This window comes from Drosophila arizonae, chromosome 3, assembly GCF_054131065.1.
Source record: "Drosophila arizonae isolate 15081-1271.41 chromosome 3, UAZ_ARI_1.0, whole genome shotgun sequence".
Lineage (NCBI taxonomy): Eukaryota > Metazoa > Arthropoda > Insecta > Diptera > Drosophilidae > Drosophila > Drosophila arizonae.
In genome coordinates this window covers 4,915,185-4,938,874 of record NC_142923.1, presented here as the reverse complement: position 1 = coordinate 4,938,874, position 23,690 = coordinate 4,915,185, and the positions used below count along the sequence as shown (strand labels likewise).

At 38.1% G+C, this 23,690-nt stretch overlaps 2 protein-coding genes across 4 annotated transcripts; both read left to right on the top strand.

Moving 5' to 3' along the window:
- The first annotated feature begins 3,089 nt into the window (after nucleotides 1–3,089).
- LOC108620277 (uncharacterized) lies at nucleotides 3,090–4,289 on the top strand. 3 transcript variants are annotated; one of them, XM_089464898.1, is made up of 3 exons: nucleotides 3,090–3,425; nucleotides 3,484–3,726; nucleotides 3,800–4,289. In XM_089464898.1, exons 1-3 carry the CDS (start codon nucleotides 3,419–3,421, stop codon nucleotides 4,123–4,125), a joined length of 576 nt encoding a protein of 191 aa, XP_089321024.1. In that variant the 5' UTR covers nucleotides 3,090–3,418; the 3' UTR covers nucleotides 4,126–4,289. The 3 variants fall into 3 exon arrangements, with proteins under 3 accessions (XP_089321024.1, XP_089321023.1, XP_089321025.1); XM_089464897.1 differs by having other exon boundaries at nucleotides 3,094–3,425; nucleotides 3,782–4,289; XM_089464899.1 differs by having other exon boundaries at nucleotides 3,096–3,427; nucleotides 3,491–3,726; nucleotides 3,782–4,289.
- A 17,696-nt stretch (nucleotides 4,290–21,985) lies between these two features.
- On the top strand, nucleotides 21,986–23,112 carry LOC108609893 (uncharacterized). The gene has a single exon (XM_018001668.2). The coding sequence runs from the start codon at nucleotides 22,147–22,149 to the stop codon at nucleotides 22,564–22,566; it is 420 nt and encodes a 139-aa protein (XP_017857157.1). The 5' UTR covers nucleotides 21,986–22,146; the 3' UTR covers nucleotides 22,567–23,112.
- Nucleotides 23,113–23,690: the final 578 nt, after the last annotated feature.

The window sequence follows — 23,690 nt, the reverse complement described above, 5'->3', positions numbered from 1 at the left end:
GAGGGAGGGAGAGGAGGCGCCAGCAATTGAACATGGCGGCGATGCCTCGAAACTTATTGTTGGCAAAAGTTTTCCGTCACTTGTGACAGTTGTGCCGCTGTTTACTTTTCGGTCGCCAGCCAGTGTTGTGCTTAAGTTTGCAAGTGACAGTGGCCAGTGTTGCAAAGTGTTTGACTGCATTGCTGCTCTGAGCTATTTGCCCTTAACACTTGCCCAACCGCTCGACTGCAAAGAAAGCGCGACAGTCAGATGCCAATCGAGCTGTTGACTTTGCGAATAGTTTGAAGCGGCTGAACAGTGTTGCAAAACGCTTTGACCCACATATCGATTGCTGGCCATTCTAGGCCAGGCTGCAATCAATCGCAATTACATTTAATTTGAGCAACATCCAGCTGACATTATGGCCACAATGCAGCCAATTTGACGGCAATTTATTTTAATTAGAATTTGCACTAGCCGCCGGGCGCATTTGCGTGATTACAAAGTTTAAAGGGACAACAATGGCAACGGCTTCCGTTTCAATGTCATAAAAATAGCTCACGTGTCACGCCCATAAAAGTCACACATAAAACAACGACAACAACAAAAGTCACTATAAAAACACACAGAAAGCCAAATTTAATTACAAACAAGCAAACATTAAAATTTGTAATTCCATCATAAAAATGTTCTCGCTCCCACTCTCTCCCTCTCTCTCTCTCTCTCTCTCTCTCTCTCTCTCTCTAAGGGCTCTTCATTCCCTTTGGGCGCGGGGGTCACCTGCTTGGCATTTACCTACTTGTATTTCCTCAATAAAAACACTGCAGCAGATTAGCCAATTCTCCTGGGCCGTTTTGTGTTTCTGGAAATTGCGGTTTTTAATTACTTTATTTTATTGCGCAAGTTTTTTGAACGTGGCGGCGCACTGAAGATTTCACAGTACATAAAATCTGCGCGGTGTGAAATGGCAGCCAGCAGCAACCGGACAGCGTTAACATGCCATTTGGACAGCCCTCCAGCACCACCCCCCCTAGCACCACTTGCTCCTCTCCATTTTTGCTTGTTGTTAACTGAAACGGAAACTGAAACTGAAACGGGAAAAGTCGACAGTCGTCGGCCCAACGTCCAGGCCGAGTTTGAGTTGTGCCAACGCTTTTGTTTCATTCCAGTGAATCTACTACTACTATTCCTTCTTGTTCCTCTTCTCTGACTGTCTGCCTTGTCCAGCCGTTGATGCAGTGCCACATGACACGCGTCACACGATGCCACACCCACGACCCACGACCCACATCCAAGACAATCGCTGAGTTGACACCCAAAATTGGTGAGCAAAGAGTTGAGATGCGAATGACAAACACAATGGGCGTGACAGGTGGAAAATGTGATGAAAATTTAAGGAAGGAGAAACTTTGTTGAAGTTATGGAAATTAGACAGATATATATAAACCACATATACAGGCATATAAATATCGTTTTTATGACTGAAAATCGTCGAATAAGAAATTGCTTAGTTCTTTGATAAGTTTACGAGTTGACAGAGTTTATGTGGTTGATGTACTTGTACGTATATTATTCAAATTTAGATACCAAGGCATATTTATACAATTCCAACAATCATGTAGATATTTAAAGATCTAAATCTGAGAAAGAATTCTAGACATATTTATAAAATTTTAAAATTCTATAGATTAACTAAATCTAGCTACTAGGAAAGTATCTGTGACATATTCATAAAACTCTATAAAGAAAATTATATAAAAATAAGATATTACATCTGTAAATATATTCATTTAATAGACATTAGAATTTATATAAAAATTTCAACTACCTACAGCTGGAACCTTCGGCATATTTGAGTATTTATTATCAATGATTTTCACTAAGTTTATCAGGAACTGTAAAATCTATGTAATCTGTTTTTGTATTCTGTTTTCAAAAATCATTTTATCTATGTAAATGCCTATGATGCCCACTGTCTTTCAACTTGTTTCTTCTACCATATGCCCTTTGCACACACTCAGTTTGTCGGTTCATTTTTTTATTGCTGAACTCTCTGTCGAGACTTGGTCTGGACGGCATTGGCAGCTGCCAGTGTTGTGTAACGCACACAGTTGAGCCTAGCCTAGGTCGAGGTATTTTGTCAATTAACGCTTAATGTGCTGCGCTACAATGTGTTCTGCTTCGCCTTGCTTGCATTCCCGTTACTGTCAGCCCCCTCTACGCCCTGCGATGCTCGGCGGGGCTCAAGATTTCGGGTGGGGAACGTGTGGGAGATAGTCGAGGCGGAGGCTGCAGCATTGCATTTCAAATTTCAATTTACCGACAACTGTTTCGATTGCTTACATTGATTTATTTACAATGTTATTGTTCGTTTTGTTGTCGTTGCTGTTGTTGTTGCTGCTGTTGTTGTTGTTTGCTGTTTGTGCGGTTTCGCATCGGGTCTCAGGGCTTTTGTGAGTTCGCTGCACTCTCTAATCCACTAATACTCAAACTGTGCCAGCTCGCATTCGCAGCGATTCATATCGATTTGAAGCGGGCTTTTGGTTACCTCTCGCTCTCTCCCCCTCCCCTCGCTGGCTTTGGAATTGAAATGGATTTATTTGGCTCGGCAAAATATTTGGCAGGTCCCGTTGCAGAGCTTTGCCTTTACATTTTTTTTCCAGTGTTGGATAACGATTTTACATGCAATCCATGCAGTATGCGATAGTTGCTGTTTACACTGGTGGGCGTGGCAGTTGGCAATAGTACAATAGCATTAAAAACCAGCTGCACTGTGCATTGTGTGTGTGTGCGTTTGCCACTTTTATTTCTCTATATGCTTCTTATTGCACAATATTTATTTATTTGATTCCCCTCCCGCCTCCCGCCCTCTAACGGCACTCAAAAGCACTCAACAAAAAAGGCTCACAAAAGGTTATTATTTAGTGCAGCCTCCAACAATGGCGGCCCAGCGTCAGTCAATGAACACGATATCGAAAAATGTATAAAATATAATTTGCAAAGCTCTGCGATTTCCAGGCACCTGCAAGTGGCAGGCAATTGTATTGGCATTATGTAATACAACAACAACAATAGCAACAATAACAACAAAAGCAATAAACCAAACTGTGAAAACAATAGAGCAATTGAGCAATTCTCGTGAATTGTGTTAGATTTTGTAGTTTTCCTTGGAATTTCTCTAAATTTCAATGTAGCTTTGAAACTGTGATCACAAATAACGCTGTCAATAAATATGTAACTCCAATGTGAAACGAAATTTAATAATTTTTTTTTATAAAGCTCCCGAAACTAGGGAACTTACAGCCTTTCGAAAACAACATCAACAACAACAGCAACAACAACATCAAGAACATCAAGGAAAGTGCGAGCAGCTTGGCATCACATCAAGGAGCAACCACTCAGGGGTCGCCATCCTTGACACACACGTATATATTGTCATATGTTCAGTGTGAGTCTAAATTTTCGAATCGTTTGAATTTATTTATTAATTTTTTTTTTTTCAAGATTGCAGAGCTGCAAGGAAAACGAATTTAGGAAGAATGCGCAACGACAGCGAAGGTATTGATGTAGGCACAACCACCGAGGTGGATGAGCGCTCTGACCCAGAGGGCGTCCACTCGGAGGGAGACGAGGCCAGCGTCCTGCCCAGCGGCAGCCGCACTTTGGACAAACGCCTCAATCCGGAGGCACCCGACTTTGTGCCCGGCGTAAGAAACGGCCTGCTGGCCGCCAAAATAGTCGAGGACTGTAGGTAGCCGCTATGGTGTTGTTGTAACCCATTCACGTTGTCCAACTGCCCTAGCTAAACCACGACTGCCAGTGGCCAACTACACACGCTGGAGCAATGCTGCTGGTGAGGATGTCTCATACGGACCGCGCTACGATGGCATCTGGAGCGAGAGCTGCCTCCAGGCCAAGGCCCTAGCCGGGGCGCAGCCGAACATCGTCGAGTCTGTGGGCGACCGGAAAGAGCCGCAGAAGCCACAGCCAAAGCCGCCGCAGCAGCAGCAGCCACAGCCACAGCCACAGCCACAGCTGAAGAAGCCATCGTTGAAGAAGCGATCCAAGATCCGTTGCCAATTCGAACTTGAGCCCGGCTCCGACACAGCACCGACTGGTCGCTGCTGTGCCTGCGAAATCATGTAGTGTTAGTTTTGTTCCATATATATATATACATATATATACATGTATATATATATATGTATATATGTATAGTTAACTTTTTTTTTTTTGGATAGTTATACTTTTTCAAGCATTGTCTCACTATATTTAAGAGAATAAACGCCTAAATGACATGGCTGCCCACCTGCCGCCCCGTCTTTGGCCTTGCCGCGAGCCCCAGTCGACAGCCAGGACGAGCTACTTTGTCCTGACTTTCCTAATGATGTTGAATATGCATTGAAAGTTTTGCCTTGACGCGAAAATTTGCTTGCGCCCAGAAACTTGGCTTCTCGCATGCAGCCAGCCAACCAGGCAGCCTCACCTGAGCACAGGTAGTTGCCCGCATCGTTGACTTTGCCCTCCAGCTGACTGCACTTGCACAACCTCCAGCCTGATTGTATTTCTCCCGCTCTCCCGCTGCTCTCTCTCCCCTCTCCCGTTTTGGGTGCTGGCACTTTTGTTTTTGGGGCGTCCATAAGTGGCTTAAACTCTCTGCCTGTGTGAGCGTAATGAGAAAAGTTTCGTGTCTTTTCATGTCTCATTTAGAGCTGAAAGCAATGTACGTTGAATTGTTGCACAAGTTGGTTAAGCGACAACAGCCGAGCAGATGACAGACCCGAAAATGGACGCAGCTGCCCTCACGGCTGACGCGCTCGCTGACTTTTGAATGATTAAAATGGGGCTCGCGGCCATAATTGCATCCGCGACCAACCCCCGCCCCCGCCCCCACTACCACTCGCACTGCCATGTGAGACCAGCTGCACTATTTGGGCGGAAACAATTACCAACTTGTATGCAAAAGTGCAAATTGTCGAGCAAGCAGCTTTGCTCAATGTCAACCACACAGACATGCACGCACACATCCCGTGCACTCGGCCAAAAAGAGGCGAACTTGTATGAAGGAAATGCATTAAATCATAAAATAATATAATATTATATATGTCATTAATTGTAATGAAAAGAGAGCTATAGAACTTTTTCTACAGTTCTATAAAGATAAGATTTCACTCGATACGAAATTCCTATAAATCTCAGCCTCCGCCTCGACTATCACCTAACGCTCCCCGCCCGATATCCTTCGGGCTCTATCATTGTGTCACTCAATATCTTTCTCTCTTTCTATGCATCTATCTATCTATCTATCTGTCTCTCTATTCTCTCTCTCTCCCTCTATCTATCTATCTATCTATCTATCTCACTCCCAGTCGCTCTCTCTCTCTTCCGATCTCTGTCCCACTCTCTATCTATTTACCTCATGCTCTCTAAATTCTCTCTCTTTCTATCTATCTATCTATCTATCTCACTCTCCCGCTTAGGCTTGATTTCTCGCTCTTTCTCTGCCTCTGTCTTCCTAATACTCTTACTCATTTGAGAGCAGAAAGAAAAATCCGCTTCTCTCTCCAAATATCTCATTCACTATATGTGTTTCGCTCTACCAATCTTTTTTTTTCTATTGCTTTCTCTCTAAGTCTCTCACTCGCTCTATCACTCTCTCTCTCTCTCTATCTTTTACTTTTTCTATCTCTCACTCTATCCCTCCCTATCATTCTCTCTCTCTCTTTCTCCTAAGCATACATATGTCTCTTTCTTTTTCGACTTTAGTCGTATTCGTCTACTTGCCTTGCTTTTCTTTCAGTGTACAGACACGAACAGATAATTTGGACACCTGTGTGCCTTGCTGTGCCATTGTCAATGTGTCCTGCATCTGTCCGTTCCATTGCTTACCGTCTCTCTGTCTGTCTGTCTGTCTCTCTATCTGTCTGTACGTTCGCCACCTACGACGACTATGCTGGCAATTTCCGTGCAGTTTTGCCTGCTGTTTGTTTATGAAACAAGTCACGTAAACGTCGACGCTCGCTGCGGGGGCGTTGAACTGAGCACACGGTCTAAATGGGCGTGCCGGCACCTTCTGATGTCAGACCTAGTTGTCATTGTGTTTGTTGGTGCTGTTGTTGTTGCTCCTTCTCTTTGCCACTTTTCGGCAAATCGAAAACGTAGCAATTGTCAAGTAGCACGTCACCTGCGAGGCAATTGGCCATGGCAAATGTAACTTACCCCCACTCACTCACACTCGCTCTCTCCCCCTCTCTTTCTCTGCCTCCCACTCTTGTTCTAGGCCAAAAAGTTGGCGATCTTTCGGTGGCCCGCACGCTGATTGTTGACATTTGACTGTTTGTTTCTTTGTTCAACTTGTCGCCGCATGCATATTCATAGCGCAAATATTTTTGTTAGCCATCGAGCGCATGTTTACAGCGACGCACGGAAATACACAACAGAAAAAAACAATAGCAACAACAACACAAATATTCCAACGGCAGGCAATAAATGCCGCCGGGTAACCGACAATGATGCCTCATTCATGATTTATGCATCGATTTCAAATCACAAACCCAAAAAAAAAAAAAAAGGAAAGCAATTGTGTCCAACTTGCAAATGAATAAAACGAGACCGAAAACTGACTAATACAAAACTATAGAAAAATAATGGAAATACAAATAAAATTAAGAGTAAAACACACATTTCTCTGGGTATTTGTAAACGTGTATCCACATATATATTTCATGATAAATGTCGTGGCGCTTCGTTAAAATGACAACCATTTCAATAACCAAATAGTTTTCCATTTGTTTAGCAATAATCTATTTAGAGAGTTGTATTAGCTGATCCCATATAGCATTCCATCAAAGGCTTTCAGAGATATAAAAATAAAAGTGATTTCATGAGCTGGATATGCTTGACTGGTTTTTATTTTATATAACTGAATATAATACTAGGAACTGGATATATTTTTTAATTTTCTGAATATATTTTAATACATATCATTTTTGTTTTTGTTTTTTTTTTTTTTTTTACATTGAATACTAATATCTAAGTTTTTTTTTAGGATTTAAAATTATTAAATTTTTCTTTTAAAATTTCGTTCAGTCAATATTTTCTAAATATGTATTTATGTATAATATTGTGCATATTCATTGAATATTTTCTTTTAAAATATAAAATAATTTTAAAACGTTATTAAAAACATGTGGTCAATAAAATACTTTTAGAAAAGTTGTTCATTTTTTTTAATAGATTTTTTTGTTAATATTTTATATTTTATTCATTTAAGATATGTATTTATGTATTTAGAAAATAAAAAAAAAAAAAAAAATGATGTGGTTTACGGATACGACATAATATATTTAAGAAAAATAATATATTTAATATTAATATTTATTTTTTTTATTTATTTATTTTTATGAATATGTATGAATTTTTTTATTGTTATTAATAACAAATTTGATTTATAATCATATGCAAATTAATAAGTATTTTCTTTGATTAATTATATATTACATACAGATCTTCACACCTTATTCAACTATATAAAGGGTATTTGCCAATATATATTTTGCTTGCTTTGCTCAATATATATTTTTTGCCGACAGACAGCCGATGCCAGGGCACTTTTAGTTAAATTGAGCAACAAACACGTTTGGCAATAAAACTGATTCCACAAGCGAAGGCAGCCACCCCTTTGGAAAAAAAAACCCCTACTCGATTTCCCATTCCATCTATATATATATATACATATATATCTATATATAAATATATATATTTATATAGCTGGAGCGACCCGAAAATGCCCGCCGCAATGCGCTGGCGGAGTTTTGCACATTCTAACAGATTTATTTCACTCGAAATAGTTTCATTTTAGTTGCATTATTGTTATTGTTACGTTAGTTATTGTTGTTATAGTTGTTGCTTGTGCTGTTTGCCAGAGCAACTGTGGAAAGTTTTTCTATTATTTTCAAATTTAACTTTGCCATTTGTTTGAATTTCGTGTGAGTGAGCAAAAGGAATCAGGGTAACGGCGGCCATCTAAATGGAAGGGCGTACCAAATGCTCTGCTATCAGTTCAGCCTTCATATATGAATTATACTAACGTACTATTTATAGGAATGTAAAACTTTTAAATGCACTCACATCGATGCGCTCACAGTGCGTATGAATAATCGAAAACTAGGAAAGGGATTTGGATCTGACAAAAAAGAGATATTAAATGCACGAATATATTGCAGTGTTGATATTGAAGTAGATATGGAATATTTTGTGTCACTTAGCCATAGATATTGTTACAGTTGTTTATGGATAATCAACCAAATTAGTGAAAATGTATATAAACTTTTGAACATTTTCTAAACAAAAGTATCTGGAAAAATTTTAAAATTTTATAGCATTTTATAAAATATTCTTATTAATGCATTGTTTATAATGAATCTCAAATATCTCTCTATATTATATGCAGCATTTGTGCAGCAGTTTTAGAACTCCTTCAGACTCTATTCATAATATTTTCATAGTATTATTCATGCATATGGAATTTATAACCATTCTCAGTAAAACAAATCAGCTTTGAGATATAGGTAAACACCAGAGACATCTGCTCCAATTGCAAGTCCTGAGAGTCTTAAGGAAATTTTATGTAAAATTCGCCCATGGAAGCAACTAAATTTTATATTGAAGAACTATTTATATTACTTCTTTGAAAACAGGTATTAAAAATATATATACATATATAGATTTTCTGTGGCCATGTATAAATAAGATATTATTTCAAAAAATACGTCTGCATTATACAGCATAAAAAAAAAAAAAAATTAATAATAGATTTTCATTCAATAATTAATATGCAGTGTTTGATTAATATGTTAAATATATATTATATATGTATAAAGTAAGGAAACGATAATTTACAAAATTATGGAAAAATTCTATATCAAAAATATTATAGTAAATATGCGAAGTAATTTAAATCATTATTTTTATACCCTGAACCCATTTTCAATGGGAAATCAGGGTATAATGGTTTTGTTGAAATGTATGTAACAGGCAGAAGGAGGCGTGGCAGACCCCACAAAGTATATATATTCTTGATCAGGGCGACGAGCTGAGTTGATTTGGCCCTGTCCGTCTGTCTGTCCGTCTGTCCGTCTGTCCGTCTGTCCGTCCGTCCGTCTGTCCGTCTGTCCGTCTGTCCGTATGTATGAACGCGTCGATTTCAGAAGATATAAGAGCTAGAGACTTCAAATTTTTTTTAAAATGTCCGTAATTACAGCGCGCATATCAAGTTTATCATTAAAATTCGATAACTCATCCCGATCTTTTTTTATCGATAAAAAACCTTATCGAAAACTAGTTATAAAATTATATCTTCTACACCTTTATTGCTAGAGTCTCCAAATTTTTAATGTATGCTTACATGCAATTTATACAATTTCGGTTTTTGTTACAATTTACCCCCCACCCTTAAATTCACCCCCTCACCCTCACTTTTGTAAAAAGCGTATTTCAAATACTAGAGACTTGTGCTTTGGCAATTACATGCATATCCATGTTATAATCATAATCTGAAAGTTTCATGAAGATCGTACGTCCATAAAAAAGTTATTAAACAATTAAGTTCTCATAGTAAGCGCACACTGCAGCCCATGCGTGTTTATGCGTGGGTGCTTGTGTGTGTATGTGTTTGTGTATGTGTGTGTGTATGTGTATGTGTGTGTGTATGCGTTTGTGTATGTATGCGTGTGTGTGTGTGTATGTGTGTCTGTATGCGTGTGTGTGTATGTATGCCTGTGTGTGCGTACGTGCCTGTGTGTGTGTGTGTACGTGTTTCTTGTGTAAGCTGAAAGACGCGAAAAATTATTGAAATATCTATTGCTCCAAGGGTTCAGGGGATCTCGTAGTCGAGCAGTCTCGACTAGAGCTTTCTTACTTGTTATATATATATTTTTGTTTCATACTTTTTAGGTATAATAAATATTTAATCATAATAATATTTTATATCAATTCCAGAAAAGGTCTATCAAAACCTATTCATTAGTACTTCTTCTTCTACTACTTATGTACATATATACTATGAATGAACATTGCGCTTGTGTATATTTTATCTAAAGGGCATTTCTTAGAACTGTTTTAAAAATCTGTTTCCCTATAAAGTCGCTAACGCAATGATTTTCCTCTCAGTCTGCAGCCATTTGAAATATTCATGCGCTTAAAGCACTTCAACGCGCTGTTTACAGATTTCAGTCAGTTGAATTTGATAGTACAGCTAAAACATAGCCCCTAAGCCTCAGTGCTGCTGCTGCTGCTGCTACTACTGCTGCATCTGCCCACCTGTCCTTGCTGCACCTGCACCTGGCTGACACTCGCGTCTCGCTGTTCGCTGCCCAAAGCAAACACAGCGCAAAAGGTGGCCAAATTACTGCCGGTTCGTGTTGCTGTTGTTGTTGTCGCTGGTGTCAGTGTTGCCACCTTGTTGTACAGAACATTAAATACGAAAAAAAAGAAAGTGAGAAAAGTAGGAGGAAGATAACAACATGGCCGCACAAACAGTCGCAAATGTTGCATTTGCATGCATGGCCAGACGTTCGCCAGTGGCCACGGCTACTCGCCTCGTCGTCCTCGTACAGGTGAGCGCCGTTGCTATTTAGACAAGTGACATATGCGCCACACACACACGCACACACACACACAGACACAGCTCATGCAACATGCAAAATGGTGTGTCAAAAAGGAAAGCAGCGTCGCGTCGCTCGCTGCTGCAGATAGCAGTCGACTTTGCCAACACCTGCGGCAACAGCTGCTGCTGCTGCAGCCGCTGCGCTGCTACTGCACTGCTGCTGCGCTTAAGAGGAAACGCTGGCTGCGCGCAAATTGCAGGAAACCGGGCAACGGCGAATGGCAAGCACCGAAACGAGAAGTGACAAACAAACGAGACAAACAAACAGAGCTGGCAGAAGGCAAACTAAACAACAAACTGGGCGCACTCTGCGCTCCATACCCAGCGAAAATGTTGCCAAAATAACAGGGTATACTGCAGTCAATCATATGCGGAACGACGCGGTACATTGACAGCCCAGCTGACATTGCCATGTCGTGTGGCCTCACTTGCATAGATGCATATCCACATATTTATACACCGTTTCGTATTTCTTAATTGTGGCTCACATGATATGGCGATGCGTTGTCCAATAAGACGCCAGCCAACACCTCCATTGGTCGCAATATACAGGTGTACATAGTTCGCCTGCAACCAATCGATAAGCTCTGAAACGGACAGTAAACATGGGCAGGCCTCACTTAAGGCGGAATATGTAAAGCAACATGATAAGATAACGCGTAAAAGTTATCGGAATTTTAAAAGTGTTTATTAAATGAGTTAATAAACAGCTGAATAGCAACATTTGTATTTGTAATTGATCAGCCCATAATCAAAATGTTTAGCTGCACAAGATAAGGAATTATAGACTCCAATAAGAAAGAGGTACGATATTGCATTGGGATCTAAATCTCTCTTGATGTGCGATTAAATAAATAGTTGTAGATCATTTTCTTCAAGAGCAGTTTCTTCGCGTAGTCCCTCCTCTAAGCTATTCTTGTTTCTGTCTATCTCTCTCTCTCTCTCTCTCTCTCTCTTGGTGTCATTCAGGCTCTTCCTGTCTCTAGAAATATTATTATACCTGTATTTCTTCTATATCTGTCTCTATCGGTCTCTATATATTTCACTCTCTCTCTCTCTCTCTCTCTCTCTCTCTCTCTCTCTCTCTCTATCACTGTCTTTATTTTTTCGTTTTTTCGCTCTCTTTTTCACTCTATATCTCACCCTCTCGCTCTCTATCTGCCTTTATTTTTCTTTTCTGTCTCTCTCTCTCTCTCTTTTCCTCTGCAACTTCTTCTCTATCTGACTCTTTTCATTTTCGCTCTATCTCTGTTACCCATTTCCTTCCCTCTCTTCCTTTCTGCCTACTTCACCTAAGCACGATTCTATCTTTCTTTCTATCTATCTTTCTATTTCTATTATACTTTCTCTCTCTCTCTCTTTCTCTCTCTTTCTCTCTCTTTCTCTCTCTTTCTCTCTCCATTTCTCCCTTCCTCATAGGACAAGCCTTTTCGTACTCCTTAAATATATTCCATTTGTACTTTACTGGGTATCTGCCAGTCGTTCACTATTGCTTAGCTCACTCTTGCATGTTGTTTTTTATGGTTTTCTTGTCACAGCATCCTGTGTGGCCCGTTACCCTTATGTTTTGACACAGTTCACAGAACTTGCAAGCGCAATTTGTTGTTGCTGTCGTTGTTGTTTTAGTTGTTGTTTTTTCAGTTTTTAGTTGCAATTAAACATGGAACTGCCACAGCGAACGGGCAAATGTACAACTGCAGCGACCGACAACGAGAACAGAGACAGACGTGCAGACATCCGACAGAGCATCGCTCATCAGTGCAGAGTCCAATTTACATGTGCGTGTCTGTTTGTGTGTGTGTGTGTGTGTCTGTAGTCTCGCGTAGTTCTGTTATTGCAACTGAGAAGCGTGAAAAAAAAAATGGTGTGAAAAATGAAAGAAATGCGTAGCAAATTTTTGGTTGGCTGCAATTGAATTACGAGCAAAGCCAAACTAACTACAGGCCAGGGAGGGAGTGAGGGAAGACGGACAGAGCTCGAAAATGGGAAAGATACTGCAGAAGGGCAGCCAGTGCTTTCAGAACTAATTTGACTTGTAAGTTAAAGCCAGAAGCAACAAGAGAGATAAAGCAGGAGTGAGAGAGAGAGAGAGAGAGAGAGAGAGGAGAGGCAGAGAGCAAGTGAGAGAAAGAATTAATTTGACATGTGAGCTAAAGCCTAAAGCCTAAACCTGTCCAACACCTACGATATCAAGGAATTAAAGGCAGCAGGGAGAGAGAGGGGGTGGGTAGAGGCAGAGCAAAGCCGTATGCATAAACCAACTCAACAACTGGCATTAGAAATGGATATACATATATTACTATACAGCTTTAATAGGGGAAAACCCATGCCAGCTGCTGAAGCGAAAAGAAGCCGCAAACTGAGCAGAAAGGGAGGAAAAGAAAATAATATCATATAGTATTTTACCCCACAGCCGAAAACCTGTTGAGCCGCAACAATATTTACGACTCCAGTTGTAATTTCCATAAATAGAATAACATAAATAAATATTCCTTGACACAATTGCTGGCCAGCGAACAGAGATTGAAACTCGACACTGCCGCCATGCAGAACCCATGTCAAAAATCTTCTCATCTCGTGACTTGCTCGATTTGCCTCAATAAATAAACATAAATTTGTACACATCTGCATTTGGCTCTGACCGCTAAACAAATTGATTCAAATAATAATGATGATAATTGATCGCATGGGGTCATAGGGCGGGTCATGTCAGCACTTGTCCGTTGGTCAGTCAATTTGACGCATTTCAATTAGTGATATTATTGAACGAGCTCATAGCACACAAAATGGCGCCTCTGCATTATGGTCGTATTAAATTTCAATTAAATGGGTCAATCACTTCGAAACAGTAACTCAATCAATGTCCAATTACAGGTGCACAATTATCATACATACATAAATCAATCAGCATAGGCTCATGAGTAAATACCGTAAAAAAATACTGAGATGTATAAATAATACTAAAAAAGCCAGCTGTAAATAAAGTTTTTTTCCTCTTCTTTTTTTGGCATGTCAAATAGGGGCGACAAACCTTTTAAATATTTCTGCACTATTTGTTTTACTGTGGTTGCTGTAGGCTCATTTCTTGTGTGTGTGGGTGTGTGTCTGTATCTGTGTGTGTGTGTGCAGAGTAACGTATAAATAAATATTTCAGCTGGCCCGTTGCCCTTTTGTTACTAATTAATTTATATCAACATTTCAATGCTAAGCCAAACAAAACAATCAGCTTAATGTCGGCCAAAACACACACACATACACACACACACACACTAACACAAACACACACTTGCCCCACATAGATACTAAGCCCTATGTCCTTTCTTGCAAGTGTGGGCAAACAAGTGGGCCGTTCAAAAAGTTTGTATATTAGGGCTAAAAATAAATATTGCTAATAATAGTTTAGCGGAAAAGTTTAAGCTGTGAAATTGTAAAAATATTTGCATAGACAAGAAGTAAAAAAAATTTATGAAAATATAAATATGAAAAACTCAAATGATTATATGCAAAATATTTAACTTATTTAGTTATTTATTTTTTTTTAAACAATTGTTAAATTGAATGTGAAATTTCTTTCAATAGACATTTTTTCTAGTCAGATTATTATTTAAATTTGATTTTTGATTGCAAAATATAAAAGTAGTACCTAATTGAGCTAATTTAGTTTCATTATGCAATATATTTGTTATTTGTATTTACGATAATAATATGAGCTATAAAATTATGAAATTGTATCTTTGAAAATAAAATTTATTTATGACCAATTTATTTTAATTTTTTTGATTCCATACATTTAATTTATATTGATATACATACCTATTTATTTATTTATTTTATTTTTTTTTAATATAATTTCTTTTTTATTATTAATTATTAAATTTTTTTAAATATTTTTAATCACAAATAATTGTCTTACGAATTTTTGTTGTATGTAAAACATATTTTGTCTATAAAAAAAAAAAAAAAAAAATAAATAAATAAATACAATTAAAAAAATAAATTTTGTTTCTTATTATTTGCAATCAGATTTTGTAGCCTCAAGTTATCATAATCTGAATATATAAAAACATAAAATAATCTAAATAAAGAAATAAAAAATCATAATATAGATAATATATAATCATTATACATATATATAATATATCATAATCATATATAATATATAAATATGTATAAACATTGTTTACACAAATTTCGTTCATTTCTTATTTATATGTTTTATTTATTTTAAAATTAAACTTTGATTTCTTAGAGTCAACCCACTTTTGGCTGGCTGTGATTGTATTTAAAGGATTAACAGCCTCAAGGCTGCGGCTTTTGCTACTTTCACACGACTGCAGGATTAGCTGGATGGACGGCGACAACGAAGACGAGGACGGCGATGGCAATGTCGACAACGAGCAGGAGACTGCCTTCAATGTTTATCTTTGCCAAGAAGCTTTGGCCTGGCTCATTTCTGTTGTTGTTCTTGTTGTTGTTTCACTGCGTTGTTTGCCTTTTGGCTGACTGTTTAAGTTGGCGCTTTCTTGTCTAGGCACAGGCCGCAGAAACTTTCTGGTCACACATGACGCCCCGTTGGCGTGATTTAAAGTTTCATTGTCGCATCCGCTCGACGCCCTCAGGAAATTGCAAATTAAATTATGTATGTGTGTGTGTGTCTGTGTGTGTGTGTGCACAAATCGATCATAAAATACTAATTACTCAGCGAACTAAGCACGTTAACACGTGAGAGTGCCGGTCAAGGGGGCTGCGGGGGGCAGGGTAGGGCGAACGAGGAAGGACATGCGACATGGGAACAGCCAGAGCGATTAAAAGCTTAATTATCCCATTGCGACACTTCATTAGTTTGGCCGTCTGCTGGCTGCGTCGCAAGTTCTCGCCACGTTTATTGCAATTAATTTTCTTGAGCTCAGTTTCAGTTTTCCGTTTTCGGTTTTCGGTTTGAGTTTTAAGTGCTTTTTCCATGTGTGTGTGTGGGTGTGTGGCTGTATCAGCTAATAAGCCGTCGATAGAACGCTCCATTGACCTCTGTCCAGATGCGGCTATTGCTCATGTGGTCCTCCAACTCCACCCCACTCACACCTTGGATCATCAGCAGCCCCATTTGCTGTCATTGCTCAATTAAGCTGCGCAGCAACCTCGGCAATATTAAGCTGCCATTGTTTGGCATTTTGGGTCGAGCTATTCACATTTTTATTTTTATTGCTTATATATACGTGGCTAATGGAAATTTCCTGTGCTTTATATTATTTGCAGCAGAAATAGCTGAAGAAGCAGACGGAATAAAACTTAAGATTATTTGCTTTGCGCGCTGCTTTCAACAGATTCAATTTGAAACGCAACATTGAATTAAATTACGTGAGTCGGAGTCGGAATTCGTTCGCTGCCGGCATTGAACCGTGGGCAACTGCCAGACCTAACAATAATATGGCCCACAAAATCGCATAACAATGTAACTGGCTGAATAAAAGAAGCCAAACGGAGTCATATTAAAAGCAATTCTCTGAAAACAAAAACTACATTTAAAAAAAAAAAAAAATAATAATAATAATAATAATAATAATAATAATAAAATCATATCATATCATGAGTCTAGCTAGAGATATACAGTCCAGCATGTATATAGATTTTTATTAGATATTTAATATTTAGTCATATACACAAAGTGCTTAAAATGTAAAAGAAAATAATGTAAAAAATATCTGAGGTACATATAAGGAAATCTGACTCAAATTTAAATTACATAATTATGTACTTAATTTTTTATTTATTTATTAAAGATTAGAGTGCATCTAAAATTAAGACTAGCTGAAGAATTAACACTGGCAGGCCTTCTACTTGCCCTGAATAAGTATTAGTTAGTTTTATTAGTTAATTTTATTTTGCTTGTCATTTATATAGAATAGAATATAGAATAGTTTATAGTATATGAATAGTTGCTATAAACTGATTTCGTATATTGCTTTGCCTTCCGTTTTATAAGTAAAATTGAAGTGCTATACACAGAATTCATGGATAAACTTCAGCATATAGATAATATATCATTGCCGATTTTTTCTATATATAAATAAATGAAAATAATAAATCGTTTAAGCTTGTCAATTAAGCAACTCACTAAAGAATAAGCTTATCATAGTTTTAATTTGCCTATAATTGCCAACGCCCTTTTCTGGGGATTGGCATTGCATATCTCATCACATAGAGAACATATAGTTAATATATAAATTATTCCCAAATATAACGCTAAAAATGATGAGCTCTGAATTCTATTCACCTGCATCTACACAGGCCAGTTACACTCTAACTTGTACGCTTTACATTTTTACATTTTACATTTTTATATATATTTAAGAGCCTTAAATTTGGCCACACATATCGGTCAATTAGCCGCATTTGCTCGGTTTTCCATCTTGCATCTGAGAAATCGACATAAATTATGCGCTTTATGCCTTGGCCAGTTGACTTTTTGCATTGAACCCGCTGCATAAATCACAAATGGCACACACACACACAGTCGCACACACACACATAGTATTGGGTGTGCGAGGTTGCTGGTGCAACCCTCACGTAAATTTCTTTGCTGGTCCCACAATTTGGCACGTGTGATAAACTCAAAATTGTTGCTGCCAGCGGCTGCAATTGGCTGGCTGCGATGGCGACTGCGGCTGTCCGTGTCAGCATTTTGCCAGGGAAGAGTTGTGCGGGGGAGAGGGGGTTTATTGGGGCTGCGCGCAAAACTTTGCCAGATTTTTCGGTTATCTGGCACATGTAGTAGTTGACCTTTTGGGTCGGCGCAAAAGTTTTTCCATTTTGCCGCACATTAAAAACTATTAGCTGCGGGCTCCGAATATTCGAGTTGCCATCGAGCAGCCAATTTTTCGGAGTTTTTTCGACTTCGATTGCACAACAATGCAAATGATTTTTCCGCCCGCCATCAGAAAGCTTTGATATTCAGTTTACAATCTAGGCAAGGTATTGGATAAGATCGAACTAAAGCCTGTTAATAGGATTTTATAGCAGTTGAATTTGGAGTGGAACAGCATTTTGAGTTCACCGAGATTTTTGAGCTTTTTTTAGGCCGCAGCTGAAATGAATTTATGAGATTCAAGCTAGCTTAAAAGACCAGAATAGTTCTGAGATCGAATACCTTAAAATGAGAAGAGTTCAAAAAATAAAATAAAAAATAAAAATTATAAAAAATTAAATAAACTTTAAATTGTTTATTAACATACTATTGACAGTTGTAGATACAAAATTGGCACATAAATAATACAAAATAATTACATATATATTTTTTGATAATATAATTATACTATTGTATTAAAGTATTACAAATTCATTACTGTATAAATATAAAATATTACACTATTTAATATAAAAAAAAAAAAAAAAAAACAAAAAACAAAAAAATGCAATAGGAAACGAAATTTTTATTCTTTGTTATTAAATTAAACAATTTTTTTTTTCTATTTTATTTTATTTATTTATTTATTTTTTTTTTTTTTTTCAAAAAACAATATTATATCGTTTATTCTTTATTATTCTTTACATATATTTATAATATAACATATAATTATTATATTCTTTACATATATTTATTAATAAATCAATATAAAATTTTACCAAAAAAAATTTGATTTATTAATTGCATAAAAAAAAATATATATATATTTTCAATTTTGCGTTAACTAACATTTTATTTATATACTTTAAAAAAAAAAATTTTAAAAAAAATTAAAAAAAAATCAATTGCTGAACACAAAAAATATTTAAAAAATTTGCAGAGAAATTTTAAAGCCTAATAAAATGAATAACATAAAATTCTCAATATTTATGGTATATTTTATTTTATATTATATGTTATGTAAATTACGTCTTGCATGTAAAAAAGTCAGGGAACATTGATATACATATTGATCTCTTAGATAGCTGTTATACTCTTCCAGCTTTCGAAATAAGAATCTCTTTGATAATATGTATAAATTTCTTAAATTTTTTATAGTCTTTATTCTTCGCCTATTCATATGAATTGCTTTGGGCCATCACACGTCTACCTTAGCTCCTTAAATGTTCGCATTCTCATAACTATAACTGCCGCATACTTAGCCGCAGTCCAAGCACACACTTTGGGAATTTAAAGCGTTTAGTTCGAGTACTCCATCCATGCGTCCCTTCTGTTTACATGACGTCTAATAGGACGTGCTCTTGTCACTTGTCCCCCGACTGCCTATCATGACTGGTCATAGACTTGGAGTTGGCGACATTATGGTCCCCTCGCCCCCTTGGCTCCCACGCCCATGGACAGGGACCATTTAATGGGAACATGCGCCTGCAGTGCTGCAATGCATAAACGAAACATGTTGCCATCAGAGCTGCATAGCTGCAGAGCTGCAGCGTGTGGGCATTTGAGTGGGGGGCGTGGCGCATTAGACCCTGAGGTGTTCGCGTACTTAGGTCAATTACAGTTGGCCGAGGCAGTGCGAGGTGGGAGGCGGGAAGTGGGAGGCGTTGCGATAACCCTTTGACGCCAACGTCCACAAAATCTTCTCGTGCGGTTGAATGAGCTAGACCCAGCCGGACTCTTTACGCTGTGTTTGCCTGTGCGACTAATTAAAGAACGCGCACGTCGAATTGGCTGCGGGGGCAGGAGTAGCGAAACCACGCGTACGGTTAGAGGCAGCATAGATTTCATTTTTGGCGGCGACTAATGGCTGCACTCTGACCACAGCTGCCGCAGCAGGAGCCGGGAGGGAGCGGAGCATTACATTATAACACAAGTGCAAACAGTGCGCCCGACTCTCCACTTTGGCCAGGGTATAAAACAACGACGACATGCCGTTGTAATTTGCAACTTAAAACTGTTGGCCAGCTAGCTGGCAGCGTCGCTAATGCCAAGTGCTGATGCAGCAGCCGCGCGACGCGCTATTTGAATGTGATTTAATGTGAGAGCCAGTGGTGCCCAGAGCGCCCATACGGGAAAACCGACCAGTCAGCCCACAAACCCAACAAAACCAACGCCACCACCCGCCATCCGAGCCCACGAAAATGCTCATGTGAAATGAGTCATTACAGATCTGCAATCAGCCAGAGAGCGTTGTCCACAGCACCATCCACAGTTGTCATACCCTCAACTCATTGAAGTGAGCGTACACACAGATGGGGTAGATGGGTTTGGTGCAAGTGTGTGTAACGGGTAGGAGGAGACGTGAATTGGGGTATTAAGTATGGAGAGTGTCTGTCGGGTATTTGAAATGATAGCCTAGAATTGATGTATATGGGAAATTTAATGAAATACGTTGAATGATATCTAAATAGTGTTGAAGGAGCTCTGCGCACAGTTTATTATCATTTCCCTGAATATTCAGATACGATATTCATATATATGAAGAGTCAAGAATATGACTTGAACTATACTAACTGTTACTGAAAACTGATCGATTGTGACCTACTGAACAGTGACTGAAAACTATTGGAGAGAGAAACTAAGGAAAGAGTGCTACTACCAAGCAACTGGAATCTCATGGAAGAAAACATATGAAATATGGAATTGAACGGTGTTCGTAAGTCGACTGTAGCGGAATACCTGGAAATTCACAGTAAGCGAATGATGAGAGCAACTACCATAGATGAGAGCTGCCGGCAATTGATAGGGTGTCTATTGGGGAATGAATGAAGGGAAATAATGTTGATGAAATGATATTGGGAGCTATTAGAAGGTAAATGCAAGCAAATTGAAAAAATGGTGCACAATAGAAGCCAATTGGGAAGGACCCCAAATGCTGTTGAAAACTAGCAGAAACTAGCAGAACAGCCATTGGCAGAACAGCCATTGGCATCTTGCCATTGGCAAGATCTGTTGATGGGTTTTAATAGGGAACTGATTTTAAGAACTGAAAGTCTAAATTGGGCAAAGTTTTGCTTCCTTATTTGAAAGATAGATATATGATATTTGATAGATGATAGATGATAGATTACAGGTGAGGGTGATACATGATAGATGACAGATGACAGATGATAGATGATTGATGATTGATGATAGGTAGTAGATGATAGATGATAGGTAATAGATGATAGATGATAGATGATATATGATAGATGATAGATAGATGAGAGATGAGAGAAGATAGATGATAGATAATAGATAATAGATGATAATAGAACCAGCTACACTTAAAAATCCTACTTTAGTCAAATGATACTATGTGCTGTATGTTATCGATAAGTATCGATACAATCGATTCAGATATGTCCATTCAAATGCAATAGCTGCACATACAAATTAGCCAAGTCTATCTACACACAATACACACTTAAGTCAATAATATTTTCTATATCTACGCAGGGTATTAGCAAGTCGCACACTCCCCACCAGACCACTCTAACTTGATGTAGCTGCTCTTGTTGCTCTTCCAGCTGTTGTTGTTGCTGTTGTTGTTGTGGGTCCAATCCGCAGCGTTGGCAAAGGCGGCGACCACATCGAGTCATTTGTTAACAGCCAGCGCGCGGTTTTGTTACACCAAATGCGCGGAAGTGTGTAGTCGGATGTGGTTAAGCATACGCCATGTTGCCCATCAAAATGTCTCTGTGTGTGTGTGTGTTTGCATGTGTCTCTTTTTTTGTTTTCTATGCTGATGCTACTGTTATTGTTGCTGTTGTTGTTGTTGCTGTTGTAATGCTGTTTGCTGTCGTTGCATACTGTTTTTATTTCGCTTCTCGCTTTTTCTTTGTGCATTGGGGTTTTTATTAACCGAAATGCATGAGCATCTATGCACGAATACGCGCGCAATAATGCGAAATTTATGACGCACCAAACGTGACACTCCCCTTGACTGTCTGCCACGCCCTCTCACCTCTCCCTCTCTCTCTCTCCCTCTCTCTCTCGCACAGCTGGCATATCAGTGCGGAAGCAACTCATTTTGTGTTTGACTGCACAACATTTGAACTTGGATTTTGCATTTGAATTTCGATTCGGATTGCCATTTGCATTTGTATTTCGCTCAGCATGCAGCTTTAATTGTTTTCAAGCTCTGTTGGGCTGCCCAAATTAAACACAATTTATAGAATTTAATTTCGTGTATAATCCCAAACAACAAACCAAATGGATAGTCTGTCTGCCTTGCTCTGCTCATCTATATATATATATAAATACTTTTTTTTTTTTGTTGACCGCAGCGCATTTTGACGGCTTTGTTGTTTAATATATTTTATAATGTTTTTTTTTTTTTTTTTTCATCACAATTTGTAGGCTGCTGGCATGCAGTTGATGCGCTCTGCTTTGATTCGAAATTGTAAAGCCAATGTCGTCTGCAAACAAAAAGGCCAAAAACTGAATATAAAAGCCCAAAAGTTTGGCCAAAGCTACAACGGCTTTGGCATGCTCTGAAATTACTTAAAAGCTTTAAAAGTTGGCTTTTCATAAATTTTCTATTGATTTACCACAAATCCATTTCGACACACGATTACAAGTTCTTTTTCCAATTGTTGTGAGTTTCCGATTCACTTTTACGATGACTGGTGTCCTAATGATGCACGGCGTCATCACGACCGACCAGATGATGCACCATCGCAATATAGCGCAGCGGATTGTAGAGATGCGAAACCGCTGGAAGGAGAACTTCAGCTGGTATCCGGAGGCGCAATTGCAGCAGTGTTCGCGCTTCGACGACATCTATAAGGAGAGCCGAGCCAGATATGGCGATGCGGACTTCAAGCGATATGTCGAAATGAAGCGCCTAAGGGGCATCTACTCCACCGACTCCGACAAGGCCAAGCGCGAGGCGCACCAGACGCTGTCCTGCTATCCCATGGACTATATGAAAGGCATTAGACCATCGCCAACCACAAATGGTGTTTACGGTCTGATACCGCCGGCCTATCATCATTTCTGCGAAAAAAAGAAAGTAAAGGAACGATTTACGAAAACCTAATAAGGACTTCAACTTCAGTTTGCGATTGAGCGAGGAAATAAAAAAGGAGAAGAAAATATTTGTCTAATAGGGTTGCTCAAATTTAAATTCTTATACGAAATCAAACACAAATGGATATAGATAATATATATCATACAGAACAAATGTATATATCTGATATATATCCTTCTGCGTTTGCTTTCATATAAGTAATTCATTCTAGCGCCATACTTTGAGAGCTCCTCAATCTCATTCGAGCTAACCAACGCCTGTGTAAACTGTTTGTCACCTAATAACTTAAAATTAAATAATGTATATTAATCTGAAGAATTGATTGATTTCAAGGAATAGACTTCGGCTTACAGGACTTTTTCTTCCGAACATCTCTCGAGTCTAAGTAAAGTTTAAGTAAAGTGTCTGAAATCATTAAATTTGAAGCCATATGTATAATTTTATCTGAACCAAATTATAGACAACTATTAATAACATTTATTCAGAAGCCCTGAATTGAGGAAGAAGTTTTCTAATAAAATAATGTAATAAATCCTGAAAAAATCCAAAGTACTTTTTTTTTATTATTGAAAAAAGTCTTAAAAAAAAAAAGAGAAATGCGTATATAAGTTGCAAGTTTTTCATTTTCTGCTCTAGCTAAAGATTCAATAAATAATATTTTGTATTATTAAAAAAAAAATATTCTGCTTTTATTTGCTAACTTAAATTCAAAAATTTACTTCAAGTAATACTCAAATGTGAGCTACAATATTTTTTTTTTTTTTTTTAATGGTCATCGCAACCTGTCATGACTTGGTTCAAGAGCTACGATTTCCGCTCTACAAATTAAACATAGGCCTCACGAAGCGTCACTTCAAAGTGCAATGCCAACTCTTTGAGTATCTTGAAATGACATGAATACATTATACTTACCTATAACCGTTTTCCTTTTCCCCTTTCTTGCACCCAAGCACGCAGAACCCATGTAAACTTTTCTCAGATCTTTAAGCTCTATCGTTTGAATAGTCTGAATGCTCTCTTGCAGCTCCCCTAAATTAGGTAAACAGATCCACATGCGCTGATCATTGATCACGCTAAAACACATTAAATTAGTATAATTAATTTATTATTTATTTATTTATTTTTCTCTTTAT